Source organism: Amyelois transitella, chromosome 9 (genome assembly GCF_032362555.1).
Source record: "Amyelois transitella isolate CPQ chromosome 9, ilAmyTran1.1, whole genome shotgun sequence".
NCBI lineage: Eukaryota > Metazoa > Arthropoda > Insecta > Lepidoptera > Pyralidae > Amyelois > Amyelois transitella.
In genome coordinates, this window is record NC_083512.1 from 9,535,431 (window position 1) to 9,547,538 (window position 12,108).

The 12,108-nt window shown below is 34.0% G+C and overlaps 2 protein-coding genes across 6 annotated transcripts in view; one reads left to right on the forward strand and one right to left on the reverse strand.

Moving 5' to 3' along the window:
* LOC106142910 (tachykinin-like peptides receptor 99D) overlaps positions 1-3,892 on the forward strand; it is a 106,594-nt gene extending 102,702 nt beyond the window's left edge. The window contains exons 8-11 of one of the 4 annotated variants that reach the window (XM_060945826.1): positions 1,103-1,299; positions 2,667-2,806; positions 3,293-3,380; positions 3,711-3,879. In XM_060945826.1, the coding sequence (XP_060801809.1) occupies positions 1,103-1,299; positions 2,667-2,806; positions 3,293-3,380; positions 3,711-3,735 (450 nt within the window). In that variant the 3' untranslated portion in view covers positions 3,736-3,879. Of the gene's footprint in view, positions 1-1,102; positions 1,300-2,666; positions 2,807-3,292; positions 3,381-3,710 lie in introns of all 4 variants that reach the window. The other 3 variants (XM_060945827.1, XM_013344855.2, XM_060945828.1) reach the window with 3 other exon arrangements.
* The window catches only part of LOC132902072 (uncharacterized), a 133,804-nt gene that overhangs the window by 102,855 nt on the left and 18,841 nt on the right, over positions 1-12,108 (reverse strand). Inside the window, exon 2 of one of the 2 annotated variants that reach the window (XM_060945829.1) lies at positions 6,370-6,687. The exons of the other annotated variant lie outside the window; for it this stretch is intronic. Coding sequence (XP_060801812.1) covers positions 6,546-6,687 — 142 coding nt within the window. The 3' untranslated portion in view covers positions 6,370-6,545. Of the gene's footprint in view, positions 1-6,369; positions 6,688-12,108 lie in introns of those variants that run through there. 2 annotated transcript variants of the gene reach the window in all.

Here is a 12,108-nt window from a genome sequence, read left to right on the forward strand (position 1 = left end):
GAAACACAGATTTTAAGGTACGATTGATAATTCGAATGTTATTAAAACGAATGTCTATTGAAGTTAAGGGTATAATTTAAGGACAGGTCAGGTTAAGGTTTCTTTTATTTACTGGTTCTACGTATAACCTTTTATCTATAATGAAATTGAACGCAAAATAAGGTCTATGATAGAACACACAAAACCAAATAACACCTTAGCAAAAACTAAGTCAGAAATAAAAGAAAATCTTGTCGCGCTTATATCATAGCTTTCTATAAATTTGTTATATCACCCAAATAGTGAGATTTCCTTGGGGAGACTTAGTTACTTTGGTAGGTCCTATCGAGTTTCAATCAGGCACACAAGGTGCCAATTTATAATTCGGCTGGAAATTTTATTGAATTTCAACGAAATAATAAAGTCTCGTTTATTTCCCCTCTCGTTGATTACCTCTCTGTATTAAAAAATTGTCAAGACAGGATAAAATTTTAAAAAAGAAAATGGTTTTATCAAATCAAGCTGTATTTGATAAGTTCAACAAATCATAATTACTTAGATTCGATAAGATTATATTTCGATACTCTGTAATACCTTATTTACACTTCTTCAAAACATACATGATGCCAGCTTCCTACGACCAGTCAGCCGCACGCTGTCTTTCAATCACTCGTAAACTGACGCATGAATTAAATTTATATTTATTGGTCGTTGATTTGTTCCATGTGGTTCCCGGAACTTTAAAAGTGGACCACTCCATCTCTTTCCCATGAATTCCGTAAAAGGCAACTAAAGGATAGGGTAATAAATTTGGGATTGTTCTTTTAGGGAATAGGCTATAGCAAACTGTCACTATTTCAATTCCATCTTTAAGCCATACAGCTGAACGTGGCTTGCGTGAACGTCTTTAAGAGACTGTTGGTTCTGTCTACCCCGTAGAGGATAAAGACGTGATTAGATATATGTATGATGATTTGTTACTAATCTACATAGAAAATCGAATTAAAGTAATGAAGTAAGAGCCAAACTTGCGGTATTTTTTTTAATATTTACCAAAAAGGTGAGTGTATAAAAAAACTTTAAAACAACTGTAACAAAATTAATTAATGTTATTTGTCCACAGGTAGTGAAAATGATGATAGTTGTCGTCGTGATCTTCGCGGTGTGCTGGCTCCCCTTCCACGTTTACTTCGTGGTGACGTCATACTACCCTGACGTCGTCAACTACCCGCACATACAAGAGATCTACCTCGGGTTCTATTGGCTAGCTATGAGCAACTCCATGTATAACCCAATTATTTACTGTTGGATGAACTCGAAGTAAGATAATATTTGTTAACTATTTTTTTTTATTGTTTGATCAACCTGCCTGATGGTAATCAAGATGATGTCTTAGATGTGCGTATAATAATGTATTTTCACTATCGCCTTGAAAATCAATTTGCAGGAATCAGGAAATAGCTCTAAACCATAGTTTGTATTATACAGATACACAACAACTTTAGAATTTAACATAAAAGCATTATAGAATTTCAATAAGAACGACATTTTTCATCCATCTTTTTCGCGAAATACTCGTACCACTCTCCTCAGAGAGATTCATTCATGAAACGCAAAAAATTCAAGAAACAAAATTCATTGCTCCTTTTATTAGAGCACTGATACTATTAAAATATCATACCATAAATACTTTACAAAATAGAAAAGAATGTGGATGGATCCTCATGATGACTTTTAATTAACAATCTAGAATTTCTAATTATTCTTTAATTTCTTAGTTCACAATTAGATATATTGGAAAAGTACAAGCAATACAAAAAACCTTCAATCAAAGTAAATCCAATCAGTCTTAGTTCAAAGTTTGTTTTAATTAATATCCATTTAGAAGTTTCAAAGTCACTCCAACAAAAAAATCATTGAACGACACTAAAAGCTAGTACTCTACAGAACTGAAGTGAATACTACAGCAAGACATTAAGGAAGTTAGCTTATTCAAAGTAAATGAGTCTCAATGAAGTTAATAAATATGCGTAGCTGGAAATGCTTTTCATTTTTCTAAGTGAATAAATAAGCACTCTTTGATTTATAATGTCAAGGCTTTTTACTCGTATGTTATTTCTGGATTTGGAAACATGTGAAATTGTTTCTATCGCTGAGGTTTTGAGATTTTCGCCAGCTGCGTCCGGTCCGGCCGCATAATATTTTCCTTTTCATAACTTATCTACATAAAGATATTAGGTACTTCTGTAATTTCCGAACTGGCCTAAAAAGATCATATATCTAAGGGTACACTGGCCTAGAAAGATCATATAACATCTCGTTGTGCGTTTTAAAGGTTAGTATATTCTTTATTATTTTTAACAAACTCCTAATTACAAAGAGGTTACAATACTAGTAAATTTTCATAATAAAATTTAAAAGTAATGTAGTATATTCTTGAGATAAAAGGAAGCAACTAACTAGTTTTCTAAAAATGTAATTCAATTTAATTTCACACGTATTTTATCAATTTGGGCAAGAAATCTTGTTCAAGAAACAAAATTTATACCCCATGTCATGAGATAAGTTATGTAATCCTACCTGTAATCTTTATATATGTACTTAGATGACTTATTGATGAAAGGTCAAGTCCATTACGAGTATGACGAAACCGGATGAGTATTTAATGATTTACCTTCTCGGACCAGGTTTAGACGTGGGTTCAAGCAGTTCTTCTGGTGTTGTGGTGCGTTTGGAGGAGGTGGTCTAAGCAGGCATAGGCCATTTGGAGCTGATCGTATGGACAGATCCGTTCGCTCGATTTCTCCCTCCAGGAAGAATGGTACAAGTAAGTTTATAATGCTTGTGATGAATCAGCTTTTAGTTAGAGAGTCACTAGTTAGATTTGCCTTGGAATTAGAGGAACATTGCTTCGCGTGTCGTCTTTTGTTCTTTCAGTTTGACGTTGTCAAGTTCAATTAAAATTTTATTTTTCTGTCGGTCTGTTGTAAATACTGACACTCACAAGACCTTAATGTATATAAACATATATTCTGAAATTAAAGTGTCTAAGACAGATTATGTAGTCAAAATTTTTGTATTAATGACGTTCGTTTAATCGAAGGGAATGCGCAAATACTTGCCATTTCAAAATTCCAGCATTTTGTCAAGTGTCTAGCGCATTTATTTTCATTTCAGTGCACATATCCTATTAGTTTTCCATCTTTTCTGTTGCACACCTTTTATTTTCTATTGGCAATTTAACATCCCTTCATTTCCAACTTGTGACTCAGAAATTGTACATTATCATAGATGGGACTATTCTTCTTCATAGGTATATTCAAGGTGACCACCAAAACGACAAAATTCATCAAAAAGCCACCCGGCTCCCCCCACTTGCTGCATGCAAATAAAATTCACAAGTAGGTGATATCCTGGGACATTAATAAATCTTGATAATTTAATTTTCTCAATGTTTCATGGAAACGATTATTCGTGGCACCACCTGTATTGGCTTCGAACTAAATTTTGTAGCTAGGCTCGACTCTTTGTAGTCAATTGTTAAGTAGTATTTGTTACCTCTCCAATCCTTTTTCTCCTTTTGCTTATATTTGATCTAAGCTGTCTTCTAGGAATAAAACAGCTTGAATTAGCGTCTGCTTTTTAATGGCAAGCTCCCAAATAAGACAGGAGTCGCATGCTAGTCTGATTGCGTTAGTGTACTGACTTGACTAGATGATCGTTCTTGGCAGGCACGATCCGAATCTCGATGCATAGCACGTACAACAACACGTTGATGAGCAGCGCCTGACAGCGGCGTGGCACGTCGGCACCGCATAACGAATGCGGAGCGAATGACGTGCACACGGGAGTTGAACGCACATGGATATGACGCGCGTCCCGCACCCCGCGCGTCCCCCCCACCCCGCAAGACCTGTACGCTTGAGCTCATTGGCCGACAAGAAGCCAATGTGTATAATTCGTTTTTCAAAATTTTCCGCGTTTTAAAATTAACGGAAATATGTATAGGTTACGTTTTAGCTAATACGCTTTGATATTTTTTTGTATAAAAATCTAAGGATTGTATAGAATTGTTCAACATCAGGGTTTAGATAAAGGTTAAGTGAAAATATTTTTTCCGAGAGGACCAAGCGCTTATTTTCAAGTACCTATTAGTTCCTCTTTAATTTTTAGTGACATTTTTTTATTCAGAAATTATAGTTTAATTAGTTTACAAGCTTAATGAGCTTATAATGTAAATGTTTAATATTAAGGTCATTATCTCATAAGGTAATTTTCCAAGTACAGAAATTCAGATTTGACTTAATTTGTAGTTAATCCTGATTGGCATGAAGTAGAATTAAAAAGTTTTATATTATATTGTCATCTACACAACTGAATAAATATTAATAAGAGTCTTGTAAATATTCATAAATAATTTACTATGTCAATCTAAAATCTCTTTACATTTACAAGATACAATCTTTTACAGGTTTAAACGCTTGATAAATTAAGTTCTAGGTGCTTTATACTTTGAGAAGAATTAATAATGAATCTTCTTGTTCTTAATTTTGTACCATATAATTATTATTAGACTAGCGCAGTACCTATACAGCGCTTTTTTATCATAATTTATATTTATGTCTGTTTTTTTTCATTGTATTTACCAGTTGAACCTTGCCCGCCCAGTATAACAAACGATTTCTTGATTTCGACTCCATTGGAAAATATTATTTGTTTAATATATTTTAATTTATCTATAGATATATAGGTTCCTTGCCAAAATAAAGGTTAATCACCTGATTAAAAAAAAACTATGCTGGCAATGCGCATTAACCCATTATTCCTAGTCGTTATTCAGATCGTATCTTAATTACTAAATCATCAGGATGTGCCGGAATAAGAATCCACTCGATCCAAAGAAAAAAAAAATATATTGATTTTGAAAAATTGTATGGTAATGCTGTAAATAGTTGTATCATAAAATTTGTATGAGATTATCAGTTACAGTTATTTTACCCCAAGTCCATTCATGTTACCAGTTAATTTAATTTTTTCGTAAATTAGGTGTGTCTGCAAAAAGTCAGTGTATTTCCTTCAAACTTCTTAGCTAAGTTCCTTCATTATTCTTCCTGATTATTTGAGCTTGCATTCTTGTTCTATCATTATAAAAAAAAATATTGAAAACGCAAATAACTTTTCTAGCCCTGCAAGTTTCAACATGCTGATTTCCCTCACCGCGGTCCTAAGAGTGTCGGTTAACATTCAAACAAATGTAGGTTCGCAATACACAAAAGAGTCATTGATAGATGGTCGCAGTGGGAATCGAACCCAGATAGCTTGAAACAGGTACGATTTTATTACTTTATGGCTAGTTCAATCTGTGTTATGTATGTATACAAGCTTAAGGTCTGGGGCTTTACTTGCATTAAAATATTCTGATCATTTGATATTTAACAAGATATTTAGATTTAGCTGAAATGTCATAGTGAATTGTAAAGATAATTATTTTATATCTGTGGTTAAAACTGTGGTAAAATAACTCTTAACTGAGAAAATAACAAATATAGTTATAGAAAATAAACGATATACTCGTATTAATATTTGTAAATACTCTACATATAAAAAATAAAAACATCGCTTTCTACCACTGTAAATATTGAGGGCTATGAATGATATTTTTATGTCACACTAAAAAACATTCTATTATTATTAAATTTAAGGCAGATCTGTGTGAATTTGTATAAATAAAGATTGTATAATTCAAATCGTGTTTTTATTTACATCACTTACAATGTGAGCGACAGCTGTAAACTTTTTGATTATTTTATATTTCGATCTGAAATTGACACCATCTTTTAACTGTTTGCCATTTTTGACTTTCTACACGATACATTTTTATTGACTTGACTGGTAGAGAATGCTTTTAGCATTAAAGTTATTTATTATAGTTTATAAGCATAATATTATGTTAAAATGGAGTCCATAGAGCAAGTAGTTAACAGATAACAGTAAATTTTTATTTTTTAATAAAATCTTATCTATTAATATTGAAGTGACATGGTTTATGTCTAATTAACAAATGAACTTTACTTGTTTATTTCTAATTAATACATTACTATTAAGAATAAATTATTGCCAGTGAAACAGTCCATTTGTAAAACACCTCTTAAAGTTCTCTATAGAAGTAAATTAGTCTTAATGTACTTTATTTATAGCTCAATTTAGCTTTACGAGTCCAAGCCCACATTGGCAACGAGTTTTAAGTCGTAGAGAGTACTGCAAGGCTTAATATATATTGTGACGTTTAGGTTAAACGCCGCAGGTAAGAGTGATGAAAGAAAATAAAGAAATGCATAGAATAACTACAAACTTTATTAGGGCAAGTTTTACAATTTTTACGAGGTCGTGGGTTTAGCTTTAGACACGCGATTCAGCAAGTAGCCGCCTGAAGATAGCGAGCTACTTAATTTCTTAGCTTAGTGATCGCTGAAGTAGACCAAACGCGAAGATTCAGAACGCACGCGTTAATATTGCGTCCCCCGAGTGGTGAAGAGAGGAATAACGGATACCGCTGCGGCACGATGTCATACACCCCTCCCATAAGCAAGAATTTCCCTCCAGGAAATTCGACTGCTCGTCAGCCGGAGGTGGAGCAAGCGTCTGGAGGGAACTAGCTGGTAGCCGGCAGGAGGCTGGCCAGACTGGTAGGCAGCTGGTACAGGAACTCTGAAACCAACCAAATTGCATTATAGTATGTCGGCCTCAGCGGCGCAGTGGCAGTGCGCTCGTCTGCGACACCGAAGGTCCCGGGTTCGAATCCCGGCCAGGGCATGATGTGAAAAAGACTTTTTCTGATTGGCCTGGGTCTTGGATGTTTATCTATATAAGTATTTTTTAGTACATAAAGGCATGAAAATTATATAAAAAGGGAATGGGATTCGAACCTTGACCTTTATGCGCATCACGCGTTTTAACCACCGACCACCGACGACTTTAGTCGAAAACCTCTCAAACTAAGATAATACTTCGACTACTTAGTTGGATTCTGTTCCAGATACCTTTCACTGAACTTGTTCATAACAAAACTACTTTTTCTAACTAGAAACTATGAAGTTCCCGCCTGATAAAAGCTTAGAGAAACAATTGCTATAGAATTGTTAGAAATCAATAAAAACTTTGAGGTTCAGACCTACATAGTACTGTATTCATACAGTTACTGCTATACTGCCTTATATTTTATTCCAACAACACACATGTTAAACATTAGGTATATCACGTCTTTATCCCATACAAGGTAAACAGAGCCCTAGTAAATATTGAAAACTCAAAGGTCGCGTGGAGATAGTGAGATTCATTTGGCAAGTTACTAGCCCATCGCTTAAAAGAAAAATCTTATATTTATAAAAATTTCCCTGGATGACTTTTACTATCTGCAAAGTAGTTTTTCTTAGCTACCAGGCCTGCATGGACACCTTATAATGTACATTGTTTGTTTATACACAAACGCACACAAACATGCTTACATAGAAAGTTTTTTTAGGTACTCTTACTTAGAGAGAACGAGTTTGATTTTTCAAAATGAGATACATACATACTTACATATAGTCACGTCTATATTCCTTGCGGAGTAAACAGAGCCAACGGTCATGCGGGTTTAGCCGCGGATGAAATCTACTAAGCTTATAAATGTACATTACATTAACATTACCTTCCATAAACTGACGATCTTGCATGAAAAGATTAATGAATGTGAATGAAGAAAAAAAAACCTTGCATATTTTTTCGCATCGCGTGGTAACGTGTTATTTATGCTTGCTAGGCCTTGATTTCATGTAAGTATGTAGGAAGTAAATACTTCTAATGGATTTCAAAATTTTAAACATATTTTTAAAGAAAATTTAAGAAAATATTGCGAAAGTTGATGTACCTTTGTTCTGGAATTTTCAGCATAATGTTCGTTACCATCGCAGGAACACAGACGCTTAAAGATTAGAGGGGTAAAATTTAATAAAAGCATTTCATCACACTAATAATACCTATTATTAACTACGAATATTGTCTCTTTATTTATAAAATTTATATTTTAATGGTTTATCGGAAGGAAGGAGTAAAATTAATCCTAATATAAAATCCGGTGAGATAGGCAGAAATTGTCTGTATACTCCATTCATAACTCTCTTCATGCAAGCTCTTTAAAACATAACAATTCTCTTGTTAAGTAATTAATTATTAAATAAAAAGGGTATCGTTCCCGACACGCTGATGCGCATCTTAATCTGAGGTGGATAAGTACGCAAGTGGGTTTAATTTCTCGTGTCGAGACTGCTGCAAAATTATGGTTTTAGGAAGTTACTTTGTTTAACAAAACTTCATGAATATGGATTCGCGGCACTTCCGCATTTAGTAATGAAATTTAAGCAGTTTCTTTTCTATTATTACGTGACATTTGTAGGTTGAAGTTAATTATGGATCAGTCATAAAATAACATTACAAGAATTAAGGGTTAGTAGACACCCTGTCACCATGTTGATGAAAAATCTCAAGTGGAAAGAATGTTCTTATCAAATAAACTAAATGATAAATATTTACATAGGAATGTTTACTGGTTACTTATAATAAGTATTTCATTTTAGTATGTATGTATGTAAAAATCAAAATTAAAAATGTTTACTACACTAGATTTTTCTCTGTTCCATTTAAGGCTTAGGATCTTTAAACCAAATTTCGGCGGACTTAATCCTATTTGACACTTACAACTTTTACGACAGGCTGTTGTGAAATGGAGTTAAGGTCGGACATGAGATAAGTAAAAGGTATTGTTGGGAAGATTGGAAAACTTTCCGAAGCTTTCAAAGCGAAGAGGATAATAGAATGGAAAAATTCTTAAATGCATAACAGGTGTGCTCGGCCACCAAAAGTGTACCACTTACTGAAGATGAATAAAGACCACAGGAATCGGAATAATTAAGGTAACGTTTCTGTAATTGAAACTAGGTTATAGACATTAATCTTTTGTAATTTTTAAATTCAAAATGGTGGCAGAAATACCATCTGTCGCTGAGTGGTTTAAAGTAAGTAGGTATCCGATATTTAAAAAAAGTTTCGTACGTCTTTCTCTTCATCGACTTTCATTAGAATAAGGTAAAGAATATTAGAATTTAATTAATTTATATCAAATTTAATGTTACAGTTAGCCCTTCAATTCACTTAAACTCCGTATGAATAATTCTGCCCTTTGATCGTACCTACTAATATTATATATGTCAGTATGGATGTTTGTTACTCTTTTACGCAAAAACTACTGAACCGATTACGATGAAATTTGGTATGTAGGTAGTAGCTAAAGACCCAGAATAACATATAGTCTACTTTTTATCTCGGAGTTCCCGCGGCATTGATTCCACGCGGACGAAGTCGCGGGCGGCCTGTAGTCCTAAATAATTGTTCTTTCAAAGCGTATTTTCCTTCATAATCTACTTTCCTTATTAAGTTTGCCTTTAAATTGCGAATTGTGTTTTTCTCAATCGAATGACGCCGGGAAAATTCAATTGGTAGCGTAGCTGCTCCATATAATGTATCTTATTACAAGGTAAGTAGGTATACAGAATACAAGACGTACAATACACGTACGAGTAAGGTCGGGAAAATGCGTTACTGAAAATTTATTCGTTCTTATTCGTATACGAGTAATGCACTTCGTCGCCTCGGCTTGGGAAAATCGTGGATGTTTATTTAATTATAAGATGATATACCTCTCTCTCTTTCTCGTCATACTAGAAGCCTACTGAATGATATATCCCTTGCGGGATAGACCGAGCCAAGAGTCTTGAAAAGACTGAAAGGCCACGTTCAGCAGTTTGGCTTAATGATAGAATTGAGATTCAAATAGTGACAGGTTGTTAGCCCATCACCTAAAAGAATTCCAAGTTTATAAGCTTATCCTTTAGTCGCCTTTTACGTCATCCATGGGAACGAGATGGAGTGGTCCTATTCTTTTTTATTTTTATTGGTGCCGGGAACCACAAGGCACTTATGAAATTTAAACTTAATTTTCAATTCATTGGATGTAGGTATCTATACGGCCTACTGTACTGTACTGACGAGTACCTAGACTTCAAATGTAATAGGTAAGTTATTACTAGTGTTACTAGCTTGAGCATGCTAAATTCTTATATATTAAACTAATAGGGACACGCTAAGGGACGCCAAAATTATCGCTCATCTTAAAACTCGCCCCGGGCACAGCATGGAAACAGTTGATCTACCACTGAAAATGGGTTAAGTTTCGTAGGTAAATACCCTACTCAAATTGATAGCCAAAGTTGCCATCTCGCAAGAGATAAACTTAAACTTTGTTTTTGTTGAGTACAAAAACAGTATTAAAATAAATTGCGATAACATAGTAGATAAGTTTAGCTACAAATCTAGGATGTCATAAACAACATAATGTTGAACCTGAACCCGCAAAGTTCTGGAAAATGTTTACGAGCGAATGGACATGAGACATGAATGCCAAGAAAACATGATTCATCAATTTCTTACAAAAATTGTTTAGCAACTAGGCACTTAACGCATAAAACTTTCGAATGGTAGATTACCAAATTTAAGTCACGAGCTTCTCAAGACTCAACCAACATTATTTATTTTCATACAATAATCCAATAAGTACTTATTATCATAAGTATTTATTTAAATAAATTGGAACCGAGCCTTTATTCTATACAACAAATGGTCGTATTCAGGGTTTCAAAAGAGCCAAGAAATAAATGGAAGTCGGCTTATTTGGAGCCTGTTCATTTTTAATCATACCATTATGTTGAAATGAATTCGTAATTGAAAAGGTCCTAGCGATCGTAGCTTTCAATGTCATTGTTTATGGTTTTCAGTGGCAGGAAATTAAAAAAATATGTAAGTAATTTTTTTTTTAATATAAACTATTTATGGAGGCCAAGACTTATTTTGGGTCACTACGCCACGCTAGCAGTAACGACGTTTCTGCAATTGCAATCTCAATTATCAGTTAATTATTATTCTTTACTCACAAACATCCATGGGGAAGATATGGATAGGCGAAGTTTTTATAATTAACTCACTTACTTTTAAACTTCTAAGAAAACAATATCCTCGAACTGTTCATAGACCTAACAATAAATCGGGCTTAAACTATAAATAATATAGAGCTAATAGCACAACCTACATTAAGTGTTCAGTTGGTTTCTGCTAGAAGCTCAGGTATTTCAGGTATCAGTCATTCTGAATTATATGCAGTCCCCGTGTAAATATCCTGATTCTGTGTAGGAAGGACAAAAGAACCCAAAGGTTTAAGTGCTGCTCAGGATCGGATCCCCAACGCTCAGTGGATAAATTGATTACGGCAAGACATGAATGCTTGCCTTATAATAGAAATGTCACGCGCTCTGCCAACGGAAATCTTTTCACGGCCTTCCAATCCAAAGAAGTCTCAATACAATTTCTTTATTTATAATAATTTCCTTTGGAAACTCGTGATATTTTTAGAGGCTTTCGGTAAATGGCAAAGTAAAACCAAAGGTAGAATCACTCATTTAAAAAAAACAAATAACATTAGACAAGAACCACCCACGAGTTATTAAATATATCGGCTATAGAATATAGAAACACAGAAGTAAAACAGCAATCGTTTTAACTAAAGAAAAAGTTTCTATTACTTTAGGCCGGTTATCTATATGTATATGCATAACTTTGCCTTTAAACTCGATGGAATTATAACTATAGGTTTATCGTTCATTTCCCGCTAACATTGACGTAAGGACAAATGGCGTCGGTGAAATTTGCATTCGAATTATCGCAGTAAGGTACTGTGCTGGGTCACGTAGTTAAATATTTACCTTGCAATCCTAAAGCTTCAATAGAGTTTCAATTGGTATCTCTAACAAATTTTAATTAAAGACTTCCCATTAATTTATGTGAAGTGGTTGTTTATAAAAGATAGATAGGTATTGTGCTAAAGTTTAGATATTAATTGTAATTCACTCGCAATTCCAACATTAGACCATACAGCTGAACGTGGTCTTTTAGTCTTTGCGAGACAGTTGGTTCTGTCTACCCCGTGGGGGATAAAAACAAGACTAGGGTATTTTATAGTTATTTTTGTCTGCTGTCATTTCC